Below are 24,699 nucleotides of genomic sequence, written 5' to 3'. Positions count from 1 at the left end.
GTTTGGGAATAAATGCAAATAGGAAAGGGGAAGGATGGAAGAAACACAATTTGGGGGCAATGGCAGCAGAGAAAGAGGAGTTGAGTCAGAAAAGGAAAACTAAATGTCATTCCATGCATTATGTTCCTAGCACATGTCTATAGTGCATATGTCTAAAAAGATTTGCGTGTTCTGGTTTGGAAACACTTTCTCTAATATATAGTATTATAAAAGTGAAAAAGGATTATACTTTTGGTGTTGTGGTTATGACCTGTCTGAGAAGACAAAAGGCAAAACAATCCCCCTTGCAGACAGATGTACTTTAGAACCAGCAAACCATGCACAAGTTGCTTCTGTATGCCCTTGGTACCCCTATTTTCTTGACCAGAGAAGACCAGAAAAGACTCCAAACACAAGGTATTCTGACTGAGTTTATTCAACAAAAGGGCAAAATAAACACATGAAGTTTTATTTACAGAAAGGGTTGCAATACATTTTTCTCCTCTCATTATTGTCAAAGAATTGATTCATTCTGTTCATAGTACAAAGGGGGGGGGGCAAGTGCATACTCCTACTCCTCACAGAGGAAAATGTGATGCTCCAAAGTGCATTGGGCTCACATGTAATTTCATGTGTCCTGTGCCTTCTTAGACTCTGTGGCCAAAATGGCAAAATGGCAGGAAGAAACAATGCAGCACAGAGGAAGACAGAGATAATTTGGGAGAGCAGTTCCCAATACAGTAGTACCTCAGGTTAAGAACTTAATTCGTTCTGGAGGTCTGTTCTTAACCTAAAACTGTTCTTAACCTGAAGCACCACTTTAGCTAATGGGGCCTCCCGCTGCTGCCGCACCACTCAATTTCTGTTCTCATCCTGAAGCAAAGTTCTTAACCCAAGGTACTATTTCTGGGTTAGCGGAGTCTGTAACCTGAAGTCAAAATAAAAAATTCCTTCCAGTAGCACCTTAAAGACCAACTAAGTTAGTTCTTGGTATGAGCTTTCGTGTGCATGCACACTATCTGAAGAAGTGTGCATGCACACGAAAGCTCATACCAAGAACTAACTTAGTTGGTCTTTAAGGTGCTACTGGAAGGAATTTTTTATTTTGACTATGGCAGACCAACACGGCTACCTATCTACTACTGTAACCTGAAGTGTCTGTAACCTGAGGTACCACTGTACCATGTAATGGATGTGGTTCTCTACTGGATTGGCACTTATCTAGATTCTGGCTCAATTGATGCAAGTTTAGAATGACTTGGAAGCACCTCCCTACAGAGATGGAGAAGTTTATCCTTGGCTCCTGCCATGCCAGTCAGAAAGGAATAGTGGGCTTGCCTTTTTACATAATTAAGTGGAATTTGTTTTGAGAGCTTTTCCTTTTTTATTTTGAGGTGATCCATCAACTATGAAAAAACTACAGCTTTATTAACTGTGGTCCATGCCCCCGCAAATGAGGCCAGCATTTTCCTGATTTCTTCAAGGACTGTGGCAAAAGAACATCAAGTCACTTTGTCTCATGAAGCTTTAGTCTACATCTTCATCCTTCAAGCAACTGATCAATACTGGGCTTGCTGGAGCTTCTGGTTCCATGACTTCATCCTTTAAGCAGCTGAGCAACACAGAGCTTGCTGGAGCTTCTGGTTCAATCTCCTTATCCTTTAAGCGGCCGCCCGGCATAGGACTCAGTGGGGATTCTGTGTCCATATCTTCATCCTTTAAGCAGCTGATTGGGACTGGTAGCAGTGGGGCTTCAAGTTCCATTGCTGAATCGTCAAGAATTTCTTCTTTCACCTCCACAGCAACAACTGCAAGAAACAGAGAGAGGGGCTCCATTTACATCGCAGGACACAATCCTCAGAGCATGCACATACACATGTAAGAAATAAGCAATAGCAAAAGCTTGTGGTAAATTGCATCCATATGTATGTACCAAGGCTGGGAGACCTGTGACTGGAGTTTCCTACAACAGCAAGCAGATTCTGCACTGGAAATGGTGAGCAGGAAAATAGCTAATTTACACAACCACCACCTTCCCATCTCCAATCCCACATAAGGGGGGACAGCAAAAAAGTAGGAATAAGTGACACCCCTTTTAACTTACTTTCATCAGAAGCTGGTTTCAGTGAGGTCTTGCTTGCAGTTTGTGTGCCCTCCTTTGCTTTAGGGGCAGCCCTTTTCTTGGCAGCCTGTGCTTTCTTCTTTACTTCGGGGGCAGCCGTCTTCTTTGCTGCTTGCTTGATGGAACGGGCTTTAGCAGTCATCTTCTTCCCTTTGTATACAGAAGAGAGGAAGTTAGAAGAAAACCCACCTTTGTGGACTGTTTTGCTTTTTATATTAACATCTTGTTGTGAAGGGTTGTTTTGTGTGTTGTTGTTATTTTGGTATGGCAGCAGCATTCAGTCAAGTGAGCTCTCAGTGGAGCTGAAATTACTCAAGACACTGGCTGACTACTTCAAAGAGAGCTAGAATTAAGACTCATAGGAATCTCGCAAGATAGGTTAGGGCACTCAGTGAACCGAGCAGGATGCTGAACAATCAAAAAATTCTCTAAACACACCGTTACAACACTGACACAAGTGCTACTGATCGTCATTTTTGTTTAGTTTAAACTACAAGGTGAGCTTTACAGCTGAGTGAGGATTTGAACCCCGGTCTCCTAGATCTTAGTTCAGCACTCTAACCATTACACCACACTGGCTCTCATATGTTTAGTATATTTAGCTGGCGTTGGCCATCAGGCCAATGGTTCAATTAGCCCACTACAGTCACCTGATATTCAGCCAGAGCTCATTTCCCACCATGTTAACAGAGGCCCTTTTAGTAAGAGATGTTCAGGGTTTCAAACACAATTGTTGTAGCCACAATTCTTGAAGAGCCATAGCTCATGTTCTGCACAAACAAGGTCCCAGATTCGGTCACCTAGCACCTCCTCGTAGAATGATCTTTGGTATTACAGAGAAGGGCCCTATTCGGCGTTACCTCACAGCAAGCCAACCTCACCGGCAGCATAAGAAAGGCATGCTCCTTTAAGGCTCAGGTTGGGTGACAGAAGGACAATGGGATGATAAAAGGGATGGTGGGAATTGTAGTGCAACAAAATTGGAAGAATCACAGGTTCATCATCCCTGTCATAGAGCCAAGTCATATATGTGGTCCATCCAATCAAGAATCCCAATTCCAATAGTGACAGCTTACAGTGATTCACAAGAATGCATGGGACCAAGGCACAAGCTAATGATGAGGAAGTCCATTTCATGCCCTGTCAGACAGTCCCACCATCCACATTTCAAGCTACTCCATTTTGCGATGCCATCCTCACAGAAGATAGTCCAGGCAAATGTTCCACCCTCATCTTCTGTACCTTAATGTTCCTTGCATGTGCACTGGTAGTTCTGGGCAGCATACTATCTGCAGCAGGCTTATGCCTTAGTATCAAACCTTGCAATATTTTCTTTGTTACTAAGATGAATCACAGAGACAAGGTTGTTCCAATTGCCACTCACTTTTCCTTCCATATGGCTTTCGCTTCTTCTTTGGCACCTCCTTAGTTGGCACTGGTGACATAGGCTCTGCCACCGAGGAAATAGATCTACAATCAGAAGCTACACAGGACACAGGAGACGTTAAGCAGTAGACACAGCTGCATAAGGTTTCCAAGCAGGAGGGTTCATGATTAGTTCCCAGTTTAAGAGGCTCAGAATACTTTGTATAAAAAGGTAGAGACGACAGAGAAGGACAGTTTTCTGTCTAGTCTCCCACAAGCCCCCAAGTTTGCTACCTTTGTACATTTTATTCTGAGTCCTCACAATGATTTCATCTTGTAAAGAACGTCAGTGGCTCAGAGTAAGGTAATTCAAAGGTAGAGGAACAAAGCCAAAAGGCTGCTCTAGTCCTCACTGAATGAGCTGCATGTATATGGAGCTGGTATTGAGAGCAGAATCAGTTTAACGACCATTTCTGCTTGAAAACATCCTCCCTCCCTCAAAATAGGGGGCTCCTGTTGTTTTGATTTCAGCTTCAGCTCCTCATCAGCTACTGAACCTGCCCATTCTGGTTCCCAGCCTTTAACATGTCCAGGTTTGCTATGCAATTAAGACATAGTGTGGGTCATGTGGAAGGTACCTCTTTCTCGTAAGAGAAGTAAAAAGAAGAGCAATAGGTCAGATTGCCACCAACACACCTTGAGTGAAACTGGTGATGCTGGATGAAAAGAAGATACATTCTCTTACCTGGTGCTACTGGGGGCTGTAGCTGGTAGCCTATCAGCTCACACCAGCCCACAGGATAGATATCTGGGGACTCACAGTCCACCCACTGGTCATATTCGCTGTCCCAACCATCAAAGTGTATCCTGAGGAGCCGATGTACCACTCGCTTCACTGTGGCCACACAGATAAGCCTGGGCTCCATCAAGTCTACTGCTTCTAGTTTGGCACCCATCTTGAAGCCATGGTTTGGGCAATCCTGGGAAAAGGAGCAGCACGATATACCCAACCTCAAATAATAATATACATCCATGAGGGCTTCCTTCCTTCCTTCCATTTATTTATTGAAGGCACTCAACGTTCTTGTTCTCAGAAATCCAAATTCTGCATGCTGCTCTCCGATTTAAATTTTTTAAGTGTATGCACGCACGCGCACACACACGCGCACACACACAGAGCTGTAATTTTTTTTATTAAATAAATATTTTAATAAATAAATAGCTAATTCTACTGGGGAAGCTTAGCAGTTCAAGTTGAGGGACAGTAAGAGTGTCCAGAAATGATATTTGTAATGAGGTAAGGAAGGAATTTAAACCGGGGGGGGGGGCAGCCCTACACATTTAAGTTAGCAGTACCAATGCCAAGGTTATAAATGAGAGATTTGACTCTGCTGCAGAGTGCAGTCTTCTTGATCTCTTTTCAGCAAAGCACACTGTCAAGGGTGATCATTGAAATTCTACGTACGAAAAGAAACTTACTTCCCTATCATGACTAAAATATCCCAGACACTTGGACCTTTCCACTTAGGGAAGCCATTCACAACCCTTGATAAATCTGATTGCCATTTTCTGTAGCTTCAGGGAAACACTTTACACAATATTTCGTAAGTATGCTTGCATCTGCACTGTATATAATGGCATTTCTCATAAGGCCATTTGCTTCTCAACAACAGAGCCACTAGTTTGGGGTGACGCTGGTGCCTTTGTGAACTTGCCCTTCCACATGCTACTCACCACGTTGAACAGATGTGCTGGTGCAGCCTTTGACTTGGTCTTTTCTAGATAGCTTGTCCAACTGAAGGTCTTGGCATCATGCCCTGAAGTATGAAGTTGGGGGGGGGATGTTACTCGAATGAAACACCTCCTTCATAAACACCACAACCAGAAGTAGCAGGAGAAGCATGCAAGTTATGGTCTATCCCCTCGCACATATTTGCCCAAGAAGCAGCCAATGCCAACTACAGTGGGGCAAAGCAAAAACAAAGTTTGCTTTCCAGAGTGGAGATCAGACAGAACACAATGCAATAGCTATTCAGAAAACCAAGTGGTTCTTGTTTCCAGAAGAGTGCAGAGGCAGGAAAGGATGAACACCAGCTTTTGTATAGCCCTCCGATGCCCCCAAAAGAGAAGCATGGAAACGGCAAGATTCAGAGGCAGGCATTCTATTCAGAGCAAACGCAGGAGGATAGCAAGGCAGAAACTGAATTCCAGCCAAACTCCCAATTTTCTTGGGCAGGAACAACAAGAGAGATCGCCATCTCAGTGGCAAAAAAGAAACAGAGTATGTCGGTTTCACACTTATAGTCTAACATAAGCAAGGCTTTCTTAGCATTCTATTTTGCAGGGAAGGAGCTCAATCTGCCACGGAAGCAAGCAAAGAGAAGGAGAGCTTGGGGTCCTCACCTTTCGGAGGCGTCAGTTCAATGTTGTTCTGCTTACAGAAATTGACAGGGAAAATGGAGTGCAAGGAAGCATGGTAGCAGAACCAATCAGAACCATCCTCAGAGGCTGCACCATCAATGCCGATCATGAGATAGCCATCTAAAAGGACCTGAAAGACAGGCCAGGGGTGAGAAAGCGAACCTGAAGGTTGTTCTAAAGTATTTCATAATAGCAGCTTCTAAACTCAACAGAGAGAAGAGCTGGAGCACTCTATGGTGTTAAGTGCCTAAATATAACATACTTGCCTCTTAATTTTCTCACTCATTTATTTCTAAAATATTTATAACTTGCTTTTCTTTCAAAAACCAAGATCTGCACTCACATGTGTGTGATTTGAACATCCCATCAACACTGTACAAGCATTACTAGATTTTTTAAAAAGCAGACTCATAGCACATAGCCGCTATTTTGTGACTGTTGCCTCCAACGTTTTCTCAAAATTCGAAATCTGCCCACTGGCCCAAATCAGTTGGCTCTAGAGGCTTTTTTTTTATTTCGTAAAAATTTATACACCGCTTCCTTGTAAAAAAACAACAACCCTAAAGCAGTTCCTTTCTTCCTTCAAAGCCTAACTCCCAATTCCTTGAAAGCGCTGTGCTTGGCTGAAGCAGCCGCTCCCTCTTTTCAGACTGGCATACCTTACGGACAGTAGCCACACAAATGTTGCCCATATTCAAAGGGTCAATGGCTTCCAGTTTCATGCCTTCCTCAAACCAGCGACCTTCTGGGTAGACAGCGCGCACCTGGAACAGATTACGGATGAGAAAGAAGTTGGTGATAAAGAAATAAAACACATGCAAGGACATGTGTGGGTAACTAGAAAGACTGACCTTGGTGATTGGGGCGTAGGAGTTCAAATTGCTTTCCAGCTTTGCTGGCTGGCCTTGAGGAAGCAGCACTCTTGTTCTCAGTTAATTATCTGATACACGAGAACAGCAGTGACCTACGTCACAGCATGGTTGCAAGGCCAAGTAGGATAAGCACGATAAAGGGAAAGACAACATCTCCCATCGCTTAAGCTTCCTCCAAGGTCTAGTCCTTCAATAGTGGAATGACTCTTTCCAACCACAGAAAGTCTTCCCCATATTCTTGCTGCAAGCCATCCCTGTTTTGCTTTCAACTCACGTAGGTCCTGTATCCTATCCCCAATAGCTCAACATTGTGATTTGTTTATGTATTGTCTTTTAAAGAGCATCTCAAAGCACAACAGAAAAAAGACAGCAATCCATTAAAGTAAAACAGTGTTAAATCTTTGAAAAATAAAATGCAGCAGCAATTGAGGGCAAATTAACAATAATACCTCCACTACTACTACTAATACTTTATTTATTTGCTGCCCATCTGACTGGGTTGCCCCAGCCACTCTGGGCGACTTCCAACAAATTATAAAACCACAGTAAAACACCAAGCATTAAAAACTTCCCTATACATGGTGCCTGTTTATTTCCTTGACCTCTGACAAGAGGGAATTCCACAGGGTGGGTGCCACTACCAAGAAGCCCCTCTGCTAGGTTCCTTGTAACTTCACTTCTTGCAGTGAGGGAACCACCAGAAGGCCCTCAGAGCTGGACCTCAATGTCTGGGATGAACAATGGGGGTGAAGATGCTCCTGCAGGTATACAGAACTAAACTATATATAAAGAACTAAACATCAGCCTGGGAAGAGGTACTTCAGAAGGTGCTGAAACACCAACAGTACTGGTGCCAGTCTCGGTTCCAGGACAAAGTGATTCTATGGAGAGCCACCCCTGACTGGTTGATTCAACACTGAGCTCCTTGGGCGCTACAACAGCTAGTCCCTTGCAAGGCAGGAGAGAGATTTCAAGAGCTCCATAAACTACAATCCCCCAAATGGTGCAAATCCCATCTCACTTGGAGACCAAAGAAAAGAAAGAGACCATAAACCTTTCCCACCTTCTTGAAGAGATATGGAACAGCATCACAGTAGATCTTCCGGAAGGTAGGGTGGTGTGCCATGTCATTAGATTTTTCTTCCAGCAAAGACATAAAAGGATATTGAAAGTAAGAAAGAGTGAAACAAGACAACTCAAATTTGCTAGTTAGCGGTCATCTTTTGGCAAGGAAAATTCTTCTTCTTCTTCCATTTAAAAATAGTTTATTTGCCACAGCATACATTTCAAACATTCTCATCATCTTAAAAACCGTCAAATAACCAATCTCATTAAAAGGAAGGAATACATTATATCTGCAACAATTTGAAAGGTTAAAATATATACTTCAAGAAGAAGAGTAGTTTTTCTCCTATGTAAATCCTCACCCGTTCTCTTTATGCTATGGCCAACCCTTCTAGACCAGCCAACAGGGTGGATTAAGGGGCTCCACATGTGGCACCAGAAATCATCAACGCTGTCCCCGTCTTCATAGAGAAGCCTCAGGCGGCCACCAATCACGGTGTCCACGACAGCCACACGTATCCGAGAAACACGGGTCTTGTCCACCACTTCCAGTCTCATGCCTTGGCGGAAGGGATACTTCATGTTCTCAGTCATCTGAGTAAACAAGAAGAGAGATGCTCTGCTGTCTTCCATGTCTGCGACTCTCCACCACAGAGATTGCGCAACTCTCTGCACTTTTACGCTTCCTCCTCTAGAGTGCAGCCTTGCAGTTTTTCTTAAACATGGGATGCCGCATGAATCCAAAAAAAAAACAACCCAATTGCTGATGCCTCCATGTCAACAAAAAAGCGTTCGGCCATCCATTCAGATTGGATTTTTTTCCAAACACTTTCAGTAGCCCAGGTCATACACCCATAGTTACTGGTTTAGCATGACTGCAGACATGGCTCCCACTTCACTCCTTCTCTAGCTCGAGTGGGAGTCATGAACCATTGGCCTTGGTTTAGTAATACATCTGAATAAATTTTGGCTTCTGGACTAATTTGATTGAATCCCCAGTTCCGATGCAGTATTAAGCCAGGGGCCAGGGTTTGTTGGCCCTGCTCAAGAAGCAGTAAAGCAGGCGCCTTCTCTGCATTCATGCTAAACCATTAACTATTATTTACCATGAAATGTGAATGCTGCCATTGCCACTTTTGTGTCACCCAGAGCATTTAGATAAATAAAACCACAATCTAACCTGATTTATTACATTTGTATCCTGCCCTTTCTTCAAGAAGCTCAGGGCAGCATACATGGTTCTTCCTCCCTTTATCCTCACAACCACCCAATGAGGCAGGCTAGGCTGACAGAGAGAGAGAGAGGCTTGCCCAAGGTACCCTAATACCACACTGACTGATTTGTTGTGGGGAGAGTCTCAGTCAAAATTCCAGAACCTTCCTTGGGTTCATATTCTGTGTTAAGGGCTCATGCCCCACATCTCTGGCAGAAGCAGATTTAGCCAATGAAGTGCTGTAAACCAGGAGGTGGAGCTATGAACCAGGAAGACACCTGAAGGCAGCCCTGTTTAGGGAAACTTTTAATGTTTGATGCATTACTGTATTTTAATATTTTGTTGGAAGCCGCCCAGAGTGGCTGGGGAAGCCCAGCCAGATGGGCGGGGTATAAATAAATAAATAATAAAATCGCAACTCTGGCATGAACTCTGGCAAACCAGACTCTCGTGTCCCCTGCACAAATCTGCCATATGTGGATACAGTCACACCTCGGGTTGAAGTTGCTTCAGGTTGAGCGCTTTTGGGTTGCGCTCCGTGGTGACCCGGAAGTAATGGAACGTGTTACTTCCGGGTTTCGCTGCTCGCGCAGACGGTCAAAATGACGTCATGCGCAGAAGCGACAAATCGTGACCCACACGTACAGACCCGGGTTGCGTTTACTTCAGGATGCAAACGGGGCTCCAGAACGGATCCCGTTCGTATCCAGAGGTACCACTGTATAACTGACCTACTTTACAATGCTACTGGCTTCTTGAAAATTAATAAAATCATTTAATAATAAAAATACAATGTGACTGGGGGGGAATACCCAACTAACTCATACCCAGAGTGGACCTACTGAAACAAATGGACCTAAGTCCATTGTTTTCAGTGGCTCTCCTCTGAACATGGCTAACATTCGGTATTATTTGTTGTAAAGATTACTGAGATAATATATGAGAAGTACTCTGAACTTTAAAAAAGCTCTAGAGGGAAAAAATATATGAAAAGAATTATTATTAAACAATGACCTTCTGCCTGATCCTACCCATATTTATTCAAAGCAGATCCAACAGACTGCAGTAGAAACACAGGTGCAAATAATTGCCACCTTGATATCACCTAGAAGCGGTAACTCACTGGGTCTCCCCCAAAAAGGAAGTCTCCTTGCCCCTAACAGCCTAATATACCATCTCTAGCCAAGGCAGCCTTGTAAAAGGGGGAGGGAGAAGAAGGCATAATGAAGTATAACACTAATTACCCTCTCACAATGAACATTCTGAAGAGACTAATCAACACTGCTTAGTGATTCCAACCCTGTATCACTGGTTCGTGCCTGTTTGCCTGTTTAAATGTGGAAGCTAAAACTGCAAAAGCTCTTCCTCAATCCGCCATCTCACTATTCAGAGGCACAGATTATGAAGAAAAATCCCGTCTGGCCAAAGATCCCTTTCTATAATGTGCCAGCAGGGGGCGCCCCTCTCCCTCCAGCAGCAAATACAGCTAAACTGAGTTTTTAGGTGAGCTAGTGAAGGCAACAGACCAAACAGCAGGGTTTTAATTGCTCTTTATTTAGTCTTTTAAACTGAAGGACATCATGTCACGAATGTGGGAGATTACAGCTAACGCATTCTGTTCATGTCTATCAAACAATGCACTGGGCAGAACCCAAACACTCTGAAGAAAATTCTACCAACTTTATGCTATGCTGCTTATCCCAGACACGGCTCAGTCCTGAAACACATTGTGTGTTTCAATGCACTGCATTCACATCCACACTATGCATTTAAAGCACTGTCATACCACTTTAACAGTAACTTCTCCCAGGGGTTCATGGGAACTGTTGTTTGTTAAGGGGTCTGGGAGTTGTAGCTCTGTGAGGGGTAAATATCCTAACAACTCTCAGCACCCAAATTCTGTGGGGGAAGCCGTGAGTGTTGAAATGCTATAAGAGTGCTATAAATGTATGGTGTGGAACTTGTAGAAGGGTTTCCCTTATCACCAGGCCTTCCAGACAGAGGTGAGCTCCAGCATGGCTTGCAGCCCATATTAAATCTGAATGGGCTACTGTGGCCTCTGACTGTGTTCTCTGGATGTTTGGACTACAATTCACATCCGCCCCAGCCAGCATGAGCAATGGTCAAGGATGATGGGTGGTGTATTTCTAGACATGGTGAGGGCACCAGGTTGGGCTACTGGAAGAATGGATAAGCAGAAAGGCCTTGATTCTTTCCTCTGTGTGCAGGGGGGTGGGGGTGGGGAGAAAGATTTGTTCCCTCACCTTTATATGAAAATCCACAGGGATAGTCCTGGCTCCCACAAGCTTTTTCATGAGGTACCCCTTCCAGTCGGTGTACTTTGAATGGATGGCTGTACAAAGAGGTATAAGATTGCCCAGGTAAATAATACTTTTATCTGAGAATTTTGTTTTTATCCATTATGACTGTCTTGGTTGTATCTGTACTGTTGTTTTATTATGAAAGTGTGATTTTTAACCGCTATAAATTGCCCTCAGCATTACATATGTGGTTGAAGGCTGGGATAATGATCTTCATATAATTAAAAAATAAACTCAGCACGCCTTTCATTCCTGCAGAAGAATGAAAAGCAGGGATTTCCTCATTTTTCTTCTTCTCTGGTTAAACTTAAAGCCTCCTTTCAGTTTACACTCACCCCAAAAATTACCTGCAGCAACTTGCTTTGCTCCTTCAAAACACTGTAGTCTCTCAACAAAAGCATCAGCAACATCTAAGTCTCAACATACTACCACCCTGAACAGGCTCTAGATTTTTGATGGAAACTTTAGAGGCGACTACAGATCACCTTGAAGCGCAGTAAATTTCTTTACATTTTGAAGGGAAAGTTCTGCACTACAAGCCGTTAAATTATCCGACCTGCAATAACTACTTATTTTTATTTATTTCATTTACCAGTTGCTTTTACAGTAAAATGTCTCAAAAGTTTGTAGGGTCCAGGCTGCTTCATATGGGGAGAAATGGTCCTTGAGGCATTGCGGTCCTGAGCCATAAAGGGCTTTAAAGGTCATAGAATCATAGAATTGTAAAGTTGGAAGGGATCCTCACCGTCATCTAGTCCAACCCCCCGCAATGCAGGAATTTCAACAAAAGCACCCACGACAAATGGCCACCCAACTTTTCAAAAATGAGGGGTGCTAAAAAGTTGTAACATGACTTGGTAATTCAAAAGACATTTTGGTTAAATTAATATAATTTAGTTTTGCATGGTACATAGAATGTGTATAAAATTGCACAGAGGTAATTTAAAATGATTGCCCAGTACTTGTGGTTATACGTTAATATTTTTTATTGTCATCATCATTATTATTAGGCATTACCTCACACTTTCAGAAGGTAAAATTCAGAAGGTTTTCTTAAAAGCAGTTTATGTGTTTTTTCATCAAACATACACACCAAGCTAAATGTTGTCCAATCACAAAAATAATAGCAGATTTGAATTCCTCACACTCAAAAACATATTTTTAAGACTGCTTTCTTTTGCAAAAAAATTTACCCCCTAAAATGACACATCCTAGTGGGACAGTCATCTAGAACAAGGGGTTGTACTTTTTGGCCTAGAAAGCCCCGCTCCCCAATACACCTGTTTCTCGTTCATCTCTGCTTTCTCAGTCCCCTAAACAAAAATTGTCATATTGTAAGAACTCTCAAATTTACAAGTATACATGTAATTTGATAACTTTTTGCTAATGTTCCCAATGTATTCCAACCTGCAGCATTTAGGATTAATGGGCATGATCCAACTTGAGAAAAGGCAATGATGCAAACTGTGAGTTAAATAAACCCCCAAAGCTGGGCAAGACTCAAAGACACTTACACTGGGGAGGCACCAGGATTTTGCTGTTAACAGCACACCAGCCAATAGGGTGAACGTCCACAGTACCCAAGTTGACCCAAAAGTCACTGCTAGAGTCATTCTCAAAGCCTTCATAACGTAACAGTGCCTTGTATCCTGCAAGGATGGATTTTTGGAGACAGAAAAGGAAAACAAGAGAACATTTTATTACGTCTCGAACACTGTCACCCTCCTTTTCTGATAACTATAGCACTAAGTTCCTTCAAGACAAACTCTGTTCTCAGCGTATGGACCACTGGATGCCCCCAACCACAGGGCTTCTACCACTTGTTTTAGAAAGCTGCTCTACAGCCTGAATAACTTTGCCAGCTGGAAAGATAGCCAAGTGTCCTAATTCAGCTCCCCAAATCTTTTACAGTTATGCCCTGTTACCAATAATGCTCTCAAGGCCCATCTGGAACCCCGGGTTGGGACACAGCACAGCATGGCAAGTCTGGAAGCCTATTCCACCAGTGCTCTAGCAGAATGCTTCTCAAACTGTGGGTTATGACCTGCAAGTGAGTCACAGGCTTTATTATTTTTTCTGGGATGTCTTAAGCCAGGCACAGGCAAACTCGGCCCTCCAGATGTTTTGGGATTACAACTCCCATCATCCGTAGCTAACAGGACCAGTGGTCAGGAATGATGGGAATTGTAGTCTTAAAACATCTGGAGGGCCGAGTTTGCCTATGCCTGTCTTAAGCAGTGGTAATAAAATAGGCAAACATGCAGTTAAAATGCATGAAACTGATGGCTGCCGAAGACCTGAGGTCCAAAATTCATTTGACAATAAATCAATGGGTCACCTACCATGCCAGGTAAATTTGGGCTTGTGAGTTGCCATACCAAAAAGGTTGGGAAACCACTGCTCTAGCTCTTGCACTGCCAAATGAACTTCCCTAGCAAACTGAGATCTACTAATAAGGCCTTGGTACAGATTCCAACTACTGTGGAGGTGAGCTTACTCTCTACAATAAGCAGGGCCTTCTCTGTTGCAGCCTCAATTCTTTGGAATGCTCTCCCACAAGAGGTGCATGCAGCCTCCTCTCTGCTGTCCTTTTAAAAGACAAGCTAAAACCTCCCCTTTTGAAAAGGAAAAGAGAGCTTTTGCTGTGTTGCTAATTCTCTGTTCTGTTACTTCTCTTGGGCTGCTTTTATCAATAATGCTTTTAATGTAAGTTTTCAATTTTTTTGCGCAATAGATCTGAAACCTGTTTGAATAGCTGCATATCAGTGTTAAAAAGTAAGTACTGTACATAACGTTTTATAATGGTGTTGCTTTTATTCCCTTTTAAATATGTTGCCTGCCTCAAGTCTCCAGATGGAAGCAGATGTACATTCAAATAACAATAAGGAAAGTAAATTACTCTTTTCTGTTATCCCCCTCAAGAGACCCACCTGCAATCTTAACAACAGAGGCAATCCAATACACACGACTGGGGAGCACAGCATCACTGTTTAACACTTCTACCTTCATCCCTTTTATCACATCTTCCCATTGATCATAAAGAGGCACCTGATGACGGAGTGGAGAACAGATTGAAGCAGAAAAACATGGAGGCACAGAAAGAATAGCAAAATGTCAGAATAATTTATATTTGCTTGTGTGTGTGTGTGTATGGATGTGCTATTGTGCACACGTGTGATGAGCAGGTGAGGGAATTGCTTTTAACAAAGAGCTTTGTGCCCTTAACTCTGTTAGCATCCGTTTCTCTAGCACCATTCTAGGTAAAAATGTGATTGTGGGAGAAAAGGGGAATTACCTCCAACACCAGATGGAGAGTCTGAAGTTCTCCTGTTCATCTTCACAGCCATGAATAGAGCATTGTTAATCATACAGTGTAGGTTTCTCATTATTGTAGAACAGCTTATACTTATTTTACGGACATAGCAGTTTGCACTAGTTTTAATGTTAGCTAACAATTTGTTTAAATGTTCTCCTTTCTAGCAACACTAAATTTAATTGTTCACATATTTTTAAGCTGATTGCCAAATCTAATTGGGATCCATTTGCAGGATAAAGGTAAAGGGACCCCTGACCATTAGGTCTAGTCGTGGCCGACTCTGGGGCTGCGGCGCTCATCTCGCTTTATTGGCCGAGGGAGCCGACGTACAGCTTCCAGGTCATGTGGCCAGCATGACTAAGCCGCTTCTGGTGAACCAGAGCAGCACACGGAAACGCCGTTTACCTTCCCGCTGGAGCGGTACCTATTTATCTACTTGCACTTTGACGTGCTTTCGAACTGCTAGGTTGGCAGGAGCTGGGACCCAACAACGGGAGCTTATCCTGTTGCGGGGATTCAAACCACCGACCTTCTGATCGGCAAGCCCTAGGCTCTGTGGTTTAACCCACAGCACTACCCGCATCCCATTTGCAGGATACTATTAAGATTTTTATCATTTGGAAATCATAGCACACAGTTTACAATATGGATATTCAAAGTCATCTTGATTTGATATCCTTGTTTAAAAACAAAATTTAAGCTACCCTGAGCACTTTCCTGGGGACCCTTCTTATCTTATCAGGAGCCTAGGTTCTGTTGCAAGACAACACATATGGGCTTGATGGAAAGTAGGGAGTGCTCACATGTTTGAAACTGCCAACAGGCGCAGCCTTGCATCCATGGTCCTGCAGGTACGCTCCCCAGTCAAAGCCAACGATGAGAGCTGGGAGGGGACACAAGAGACCATCTCAACACAGAAGGTTCAAGGTTGGCAAACAGATTCACCACAACAGGACAAGGGCAGATATGGGGACATCTTCTATTGGAGCATCTTCCTCTTGGTGTAAGACACTGGGAGTTTCCGAAGAGCTCAGACATCTTTATCCAGCAGAAAGGAGAAAATAGCTAGATCTATTATAAAGAGCGCAGAACAGTCTAGACGTTTTTAGACTTATCCAAAAACAGAGACTAGTTTACAAGGCCAACAAGTCTGAAACACATCGCCAAAAACCAGGAAATCTCTCTCTCTCTCTCTCTCTGCCATGCAGGCACTCCTTCACCTTGCATCCACATCTATAGTGGTTATACATTTATTCTTCTCTTTCAGCTGGCATATTCTATTCAACCAGAAATACTTTTGTGCATGGTTCTGATGAACTTTCTATTCGCCTTGAGGTTTGAAGCAAGCAACAGCCTCTTACTTCCTCTGCCCACTTGCCAGCACTTACCATCCTGGCCAGTTGGCGTTCCATCTGCCAGTTGCCCTGTCCCCTGCGTATGGAGAAAAGCCCCGATTTTTGCAGACCAGGCTGCCTTGTGCAAGACTTTGGCTTTTTTCGTAGGTGGTTTGCCCTGTGAAAGTGTGACAAGACAAAACAAAACGATAAGGAGATGTTAATTCCCAATAGCCTTCCAGTGACACAAGGGACAGACAAATCTTGCTGCCTGTGATGGGTTTGCAGGTTAAATGGATCAAACCAGAAGGGCAGCTTTAACGAGTACAAGAAAGTTTTGTGGCAGCGAAACAGCTTACAAGTAGCTTTCCTAAATAAGAAGTAACTTTGTTATCTGTATCTGAAGAGATGTGGCATGATATTTCAAAGACTGTTGCTTCTCTCATCAGATGTATCTGACAAAATTACTCCTAGCTGTATGTTTTGCAGTTTTCCAAAGGTGCCAGAGAATTCTTTTTGCCATTCAAACAGAAAAGGAGCGCAATGCAGAACTTTCTGCTACTTTCACAAGATGATGACAAAAACAACTATTAATCTTTCCCTTGCCTTTTATACACATGCTCAGAGTGGTTGACATGATTGGAAAATATGGAACTCTGTCCCTGAAAGGCTCACTCCAAGTTATGGAGAAGGAAATGATATCAAGAACAGAAAGAACTAACTTATTTCCTAAAACCTACCCAATTCCTTCATTTTCTTTTGAGGAATCCCTCTTCTCCTCCAACTCACTCCCTTATCTTTGAACTATGCTGTGTCCTGTCAACTAGTGGAGCTGTCCTTTTTCTCCCTTCTGGTGCCTCCTCTCATACAGGAAATGCAACGCAAAAGATCACACTCTTTTTATTCTAAATTTGAAATAAACCACCACTCCTGGTGTCATATTCACAATTTCTTAATTGTACAATATTAGATTCCAAATAAGGCTTACTTATACAAGATTGTGTGTTTTTGAGAGATTAGTCAATCTGGAATAACCACCACTCTGTGGTTATTTTCATTACAATCATTGACAATGTTTGCTTTTTAAATCACACTCCACAAAAGCAAGCATTGGAAAGGGCCTCTTCAGTAACCTGTTTGCAAATATGAAACAGCAGTTACAAGGGCAACTGTTCTGTGCTAAGTGATCTTTAATATGCTGGTGCATGTGGGTGTGCAATTCTATGGGGAAAGCATGGCTTTTCCAACCTCAACTCTCCCCTCCCCTGCCAAAAGCTGCTTCCAAATAATGAGTTATCAAGTGTGGCTGTCTGCTAGGTGCCTCCTAGCACCTGAAGTCCCTGCTTCATGGGAGAATGGCTTTTTGAATATCCCTGGCAGGCATCCAGCACTGCTTACTGTTATTTTCATGCCTCGTTTAGCAAACAGCAGTCTCGTTAAGTGGGCCTTGCTCACCTGCAGCCTTGCCAGGATGCTGGCCTTCTTGGAATTTGAAGAGTAGCTTCTGGAGCAGGAGACACTGCAGAAACGTTTGGTCTTGGAGAAGAAGGCATCTTTTGTGCCCACAATCCCACACATCTCACAGACAGCTGAGGGGGCACAAATACAATAGGCCTCAGCAGCAGGAAGCAATTCAGTTCCACCAGAAAAGCCCAGGGCTACCAACGGGAATGATTAAACTTAGGTTGACTGGGGGCCACCTCCTCCTCCAAGCCAGGAGGAATTGTTTATGTCTCACCCACCCCCAAAACAAGGGGTGAACCTAGGGGGAATTCTAAAGCCAGCTGGCATATAAGAAGGGTAGGTAGCAACAAAGGGGGAAGTAAAGGGTTACTTGTTGCTACTGACGCAAACTGCTCATTCTGGCATTTCAACTAGCGGATCAGAAGGAGAGAGCAGAGCCCATAGTGGGCTTTAGGATCCCAAAGAGAGACACCTGAAGGAGTTAGAGAGTGCCAGTTATTGCACTGGCCACTAGGAGCATCAACCAAGTTGGATAAAAAGCACAAAGCTGACAGTACTGCATTGCATTGCATAGTATTGACTATAAAGCTGAGAGATAAACTACTTCCATTAGCTGGGGGCATGGCGCTCAAGAGGGAACCTGTACCTCCAATAGCAATTGCATGGGTTGACCCAAACATCACACAAGCACACCCTATGAGGCTGCCCAAAAGCACCTCTGTATGGCAGTGCTCCAACATAGGAAATGTGTTACAATGCAGATAGACTCCTGATTGCAGTTTTTTCTTGAAGCCAGAATCTGTTAACTTAAATAAATTCCACCACAAAAGCTGCAACCTAATGGACTGGAAAGAGCCTCTACTCCACCCTCTCATTTTGGACACAAAGGATGGCTAGCTTTTGGGTCCTCTGGGTATACGCGCGCGCACACACACACACACACACACATTCTCTTTCTCTCCCCCCCTCTCTCTCTCTGCCACCATCTTCTCTCTCTCTCCTGGGGCACCCCACTTTCTCTCCTGGCCATTCCGTTTTACTACAAGCACAGCCCCATAGCTCACTTCCCCTTCCTTCCTACCCACCTGGTCACTCTACTTTCTAATTCTTTTAAATATTTATTGAATTTCATAACAATTAATGATACAAATCTCATTCATCATGTTATTTACAATTATTCTCCGTCCCCTCCTCTGGACCTCCCTCAACTCCCCCTCTGCTGAGTTATTTATTTAGTTTTATTTATCGTATCCTTTCGCAACTTCATTTGAGTAACAGATATTTTAGAGAAATGATAAGGGGTTTTATTTTTGTGTAGGCCACTCTACTTTCTGTTCAGCTTCTCATTTGTCAACCTGAGCCTTGAAATGCACAGAGTAGAAAGAGAAAGTGAAAAAGATTGTCATTCTTTCAACTTCCTCCTTTGCTTCTATGTACTTTTCAAAGGGGAAACCAGAAAGCATCTAAGCCACCTCATGATGAAAGGAGCAGAGAGCAGCACCCTTGGGCACCATGCTGGTAACCCTAACTGTATCTAGCTCCATTGTGATATCACCATTCCACAATTTTCAAGAAAGGTTTGTAGCTCATCATGAGGAATTGCTAGATATGGCTGGTACACTCAGCTGTGTACATATAACCCACCTTGTGGGAGTTGCACTGGTCCTATTTCATGATTTTCAGACACACTACCCCCAAATGTACAAGTCTGGCCCTGCACACGTCTCCTCTCAACACAAACCTTCTTACTAAGGAAGCTTAACACCAGGAATACGATAAGAACAAATTATAAAGATTGTACGTTTTTTAAAAAAAATGTTTATTTCTCAAATGGATTTTGAGAACAAAATTTGATTTTTTTCTGGGCAGAAGCTTTGCTTGTGAAACAGTATAGAATAACTGAATTGTTTAATTTCATGTTTTTTAATAAGACATATATTTTCAGGCTGTATTGTTTTAAAGCTACCACTAAAAACAAGTGTAAAAATTCAAACACAATTTTATGTTCAAATTATAACATACAGTATTTCTACATACAAGTTTCCATAACTGCACTGAATTCATGGAAAATGTATGTCAAAATCTTTAACCAAACATTATTATTTTTTTAAAAAAAGCTTGTTTGAAATTGTTTTCTTGGGGGAAAGGCCCCTGTAAATTTAAAAAGTGGACAGAACTGCATGATAGTGAAATTTTGAATTCTTCCATCTTTACACACCACTGTTTTTTCATGCAATACCATATGGCTAGGCATACTCCGTATATGCAATACTCCCTCACCATGTCTGTATGAGATAATATATCACACTCTCCCTATTAAAAAGCTGATATTATATTTATTTTTGGCTCATCCTCCAAATGTAGTGTATTCCATCAACTATCTCTACCCCCCCCCCCACTCTAGAAAGAATAAAGCTGCTTTGTATTCAATCATTTACAGCCTTCCTTTGCCACAAAACACCAGTACCTGGCTCAGAACCACTTTCATCTGGCAATCGGCTGGTAGGTTTTTGGGCCTGTGGAGGCAATGTAGGCAGTTCCCCAGCTTCTCGATCTGCTGCTTCATTCTCACTAGAGTCTTCCAGGAAGGAGGTACTGCCACTCTCTCCACTGCTGCTGTAACGCCGGCAGCTATCATAACCCCCAAAGAGGTCCAAGTCATCATCCACTTGCTCCTCATTCTTCTGCTCCAAGGATGAGGACTTGCAATGGGCTGGAGACTCCAACTAACAGCAAAACAGACCGAGTATATTTGAAACACCCACAGGCATGATTGGTGGGAAAGAGGCACTCAGTTCACATATATCAGAGGCAGCATCATTTGAGCAGGCTATTAGCCAAGGAAGTGTCGGTACTTCCACTAATGACGAGGTCCCATACTCCCTCAATATGCTCCCCTTAAAATATTACATATTCATTTAAAATACTGTGTTGTTTCCTTTAAGCCAAGCAGCTAACAACAACAAACTAGAACAATTTAAATAAAAAAATTCCTTCCAGTAGCACCTTAAAGACCAACTAAGTTAGTTCTTGGTATGAGCTTTCGTGTGCATGCACACTTCTTCAGATACACTGAAACAGAAGTTGCCAGATCCTTCTATATAGTGAGAAGGTGGGGAGGGGTATTACTCAGAAGGGTGGTGGGAATGGGAGATTGGCAGATAGCTGAGATGAGCCTGTTGACGACTCTTAACGACTGTAATAGGTCTTACAGGAAAAGGCAAGGGGTGAGAAGGTGAGAAATGGCTTAGTCATGTATAATGAGATAAGAATCCAATGTCTCTGTTCAGACCAGGTCTCTCCATGGTTTTAAGTTTGGTAATGAGTTGCAATTCAGCAGCTTCTCTTTCCAGTCTATTTCTGAAATTCCTTTGCAGAGTTTGGTGGCAAGGTCTGCTGTGGTTTTATCTGAAATGGTGTTCCTTATAGCTTGTAAACCATCGTTGTGTGGGATGTTGGTATACAGAGATTCCACGTCCATAGTAGCTAGTATAGTATTGTGTATGCCATCAAATGCCAACAGTGTCCTTCAGCTCTCTATATTGGACAAACAGGCCAAACCTTACGCCAAAGAATAAACGGACATAAATCTGACATCAAGAATCACAAAATAGAGAAACCAGTAGGAGAACACTTCAATCTCCCAGGACATTCTATACAAGATCTCAAAGTAGGTGTTTTACTACAAAGGAATTTCTCTGTTCATTTATCCTGTGCTTTAAAATGTTTAATCCTGAAGTCATGATAACTCTCAAAATTTTAGGATTGACTTTTTGTTTTTTGTTTTTTTTTATAATAATTTTTTATTGCTTTTTTCCAAGGTCAGAATAGGATTGACTTTTTGAGGTCTTTAGTGAGCACCACATAAATTACAATAGGCACAATCAGAAAACAGTGATGTGGTAGTAGTGGGCAATTGCACAAAAAGAAGAAGAAAAAGTAAAACTGATGTACATCCTAAGGAGTACACAAAATCAAGCTAGAATAATGGGGGGGGTGATATAACTGTATATCATTTCAGTCTTCTTTGACGTTTCATAACTTCAATCTTTGCTAGCATTTTCCATTTTTTTTTTCTTTCAGGGAACACTGTCTATGTTGATGCACCTTCTCCAGGGAACTCCTGAGCATCTGCTGTGGAATTTCTGCATATTGCAGAGGATTCTGGGGAATTCTCAATAGCTTGTCTCAAGTCCATTTGAAGCTATACCCTGGTCCACTGGGCCTAGACGTCACCCTGACTCAACTGACCACATGAAACATGCCCTGCACCTGCCTCTCTCCTGTTACTGGGAGTGCATTATATGAGATAATCCATAAGTGCAGACATGTTACCTTTCAGGATTGCCAGAATTGCCTGGAGGGCCAGAACACGCTTTTAAACCCACTGACTTGTGCAATCCTTCTACACATCGGAAATTTAGGGGCAAAGCAGACAGGATGTTAAACACAGTTGGCAAAAAGAGAGAGAGAGAGATAACTGTACATCTAGTTCCCCCTCCTACTTGCTGGTTTCAAGCAATGTTAGGACACTGTAGGCAGAAATGTATGTGGAGAACCCCAGCAAAGCAAACAAGTGAGTTAAGAAGACTTTGGGGGTAAGTGGCCATGACTATAGCCCAGCTCTGTAAAGACATGAGGTAAACAGTGAAGAAGAAAGAGTTGTTAAGTACCTTTGTGCGTTTAGCAACATACTGAGGAAGCCAGTGCAGTCAAACATCCTACCACCTTGGCTTTTCTTTCTAATTCAAGAAGATTGCAATGTCAAGCAGGCAGCAGATACCCATAGTAGCCCACTACAATTTGGGGTGAAAAAAATCTGGCCACATCCAGTAGAGATTACTTCAAGCAGACTAGTCTAATTTTAACCACTTTTTGCAAGTATAACCATCAGGACATTTCCCACCTAATGTTCAATGCATGTTTATGGGAGAATAAAAAAATAATCTAAGCTACAGCTTTTGAATATAAAACCCCAGCAAATAGCTATTATAGACTAAGTAGTTATTCAACAGGAAGGACATGTATTATTATTTTTTGCATATTTGTTGTGAGGGATCAAGCAATATGCTGTATTGATTAAGTCCATTTACCCAGCAAGCCACCAAATCACTACTGAGTTCATGAAGTTCTTTGCCTACGACTACTCATCCAGCCATAATGCGCCCTACAGCTGGAACCACCACACCATAAATATCAAATTCCATTTCCTGTCTGAGCTCCACCCTCTTCCACAAAGCATTCCTTTAATCCCAAGAATCTCCAGTTCTACACTCCTAACCAATTAGCATCTTCCAATCAATGTTGCATTAGCAAATCCAATCCTTATTACCATCTATTGTGTGATCAGATCCTAAAATACATTTAAATTGTAAGTTGCCCCACTGTATTCAGGGGAACTTGCTCTTAAATTTGCACAGGATTGCGGACTAGTGAACTCACCAACCTTTGGGCCCAATCTGGAGAAACTGTCAATGGGCAACATGCAACAAAGCACACACCAAAACTAATTCTACTGACTACAGTAATTTCAGCAGAAGGATGGGGCCAAGGAAGACCTATCCCGCTCCAGCCATGGGCACAAAACTGGTGACTCCTGAACCATACTGATGGTGCTCAAACAAATATCAATAGCTGGATGCATGCACACGAAAGCTCATACCAATAACAAACTTAGTTGGTCTCTAAGGTGCTACTGGAAGGAATTTTTTTTGTTTTGTTTCGACTACGGCAGACAAACACGGCTACCTACCTGTAAACAGCAGCTGGATGTTACTCTTATTCTACTGATATTTAACTGTTCACTTTGAAACCTGTCATTTAGTTTTAATAGCAGCCAGTTACAAATTTAATAAGCTGTTTGATAAGCAAGAAGCAGCGAATTGCACACAAAGCAAAGCCAGGAGGTACGGTAATTAGCCAATATGCTAGCGCTGTCCCACATACATCTTTCAATACTTAAAGGAAACTTACATGTGTGCAGGATCATTCACATAATAATATAGTTGGGAGCATCAGTCACATGGATTCAGTGGGGGGGGGCAACACTTTCAACACTCAAAAATTTCAGTCTATTTTTATTTTTTGTCAAGGGCAGCAATACAAAGTAAATATAGCATTGATACTGGAAACAAGGCATACTGAGGAGAGCACAGAAGGAGTAAAATGCATTTTGGGGAGGGAGTGAGCTTTGTCCCACATGTTGGTTTTCTAAAAAGGTAAATAACAGTATATTTAAGTAACATTAAGGCTCCCATCAAAAAAAATATTTTCCCTAAAGGAAAACCTATATTTATTATTATTTATAATTATAACCAATAAAGAAAATATAAAACGCCTAGAAAAAAGAACCTCTATAACCTAAAATACACTTGTGTATCGACTCATATAATACACTATATATAATCTGATTTGTAAAAAAAATAGACATAGCATTACAAAAACCACCTTTTGATTGAGGAAGTAACAAGTATTCAATGAATTGCTTCCAATATCCATATCTATCCATCTATCTATCTATCTAGACTAGGAGCAACTGTCTTTGAAAGTAAAAGAGAGAAAAAGACAAGCGAGTTAACTTTCAAGGAAGCTTATTTGATACCGTTTAGGGCTAAAGAAAAGTGCCTTTCGTTGCACACAGGGGTCCAGCAAGAAGGGCAGTGGAGAAAGAGAGGCACGGGTTGTGGGGCGAGCTCCTTTTAGTGGGAAGGGGGCACGCACCATCTATGAGGGAAATATACTGTATTCCGTTTTCACATGGAACACCCCCTCCCCGCCCCTCGCCATAAGCGGAAGGCAGGCAGGTGGGACGTTATTACGGCACCACAGCAAGGAGCTTGGGAGCCCTTCCTCACTGCCGCCGCGCCGCTAACCGAGCAAAGCAACCACCACCACCACCGACTTACCGGGCCTCCTTCCCGCTCCATGGCTCTCCTCTTGCCCATGCAGACGCCGAGCAACACCACCAGCGACAAGACGCGGCCGGGCGGCGCGCGCTCCCTTTCCCCCTACCGAGCGCACGAGTCGCCAATAGCCGCGCCGCCTCCGCGCGCACCTCCAAAGCGCATGGAATCGTTCGCGCTCCCGCCGCGCCCAATGGGCAGAGAGAGAAGACGCGGCGCCGGAAGAGCCAGAGAGGGAGGCGAGCGGCGTGTAAACAGCCTTCGCTCCACAGCGCGCGCGGTTCTGGGAGTTGTAGTTCTTATGGGGCGCGACGAAGTTTAACTC

General features: G+C 42.9%; 1 protein-coding gene across 2 annotated transcripts; it reads right to left on the bottom strand.

Annotated features, from left to right (window-relative positions):
• Positions 1 to 397: 397 nt before the first annotated feature.
• L3MBTL2 (L3MBTL histone methyl-lysine binding protein 2) lies at positions 398 to 24,568 on the bottom strand. Of its 2 annotated transcripts, none has more exons than XM_083462587.1 (18): positions 24,378 to 24,568; positions 19,940 to 20,198; positions 17,464 to 17,597; positions 16,063 to 16,186; positions 15,478 to 15,557; positions 14,289 to 14,406; positions 12,873 to 13,007; positions 11,302 to 11,390; positions 8,187 to 8,418; positions 7,823 to 7,899; positions 6,547 to 6,651; positions 5,870 to 6,017; positions 5,201 to 5,283; positions 4,212 to 4,446; positions 3,486 to 3,584; positions 2,084 to 2,251; positions 1,129 to 1,787; positions 398 to 907 (listed from the first exon to the last, which is right to left on the bottom strand). In XM_083462587.1, the coding sequence occupies exons 1-17, from the start codon at positions 24,414 to 24,416 to the stop codon at positions 1,507 to 1,509; spliced, it is 2,406 nt and encodes an 801-aa protein (XP_083318713.1). In that variant the 5' UTR covers positions 24,417 to 24,568; the 3' UTR covers positions 398 to 907; positions 1,129 to 1,506. The 2 variants fall into 2 exon arrangements, with proteins under 2 accessions (XP_083318713.1, XP_083318714.1); XM_083462588.1 differs by having other exon boundaries at positions 3,486 to 3,551; positions 24,378 to 24,553.
• Positions 24,569 to 24,699: the final 131 nt, after the last annotated feature.

The sequence above is a fragment of the Podarcis liolepis genome (assembly GCF_965112155.1).
Source record: "Podarcis liolepis genome assembly, chromosome: 10".
Lineage (NCBI taxonomy): Eukaryota > Metazoa > Chordata > Lepidosauria > Squamata > Lacertidae > Podarcis > Podarcis liolepis.
Note: the sequence above shows the minus strand (reverse complement) of the source record. Positions and strands in the feature narration are given on the sequence as shown.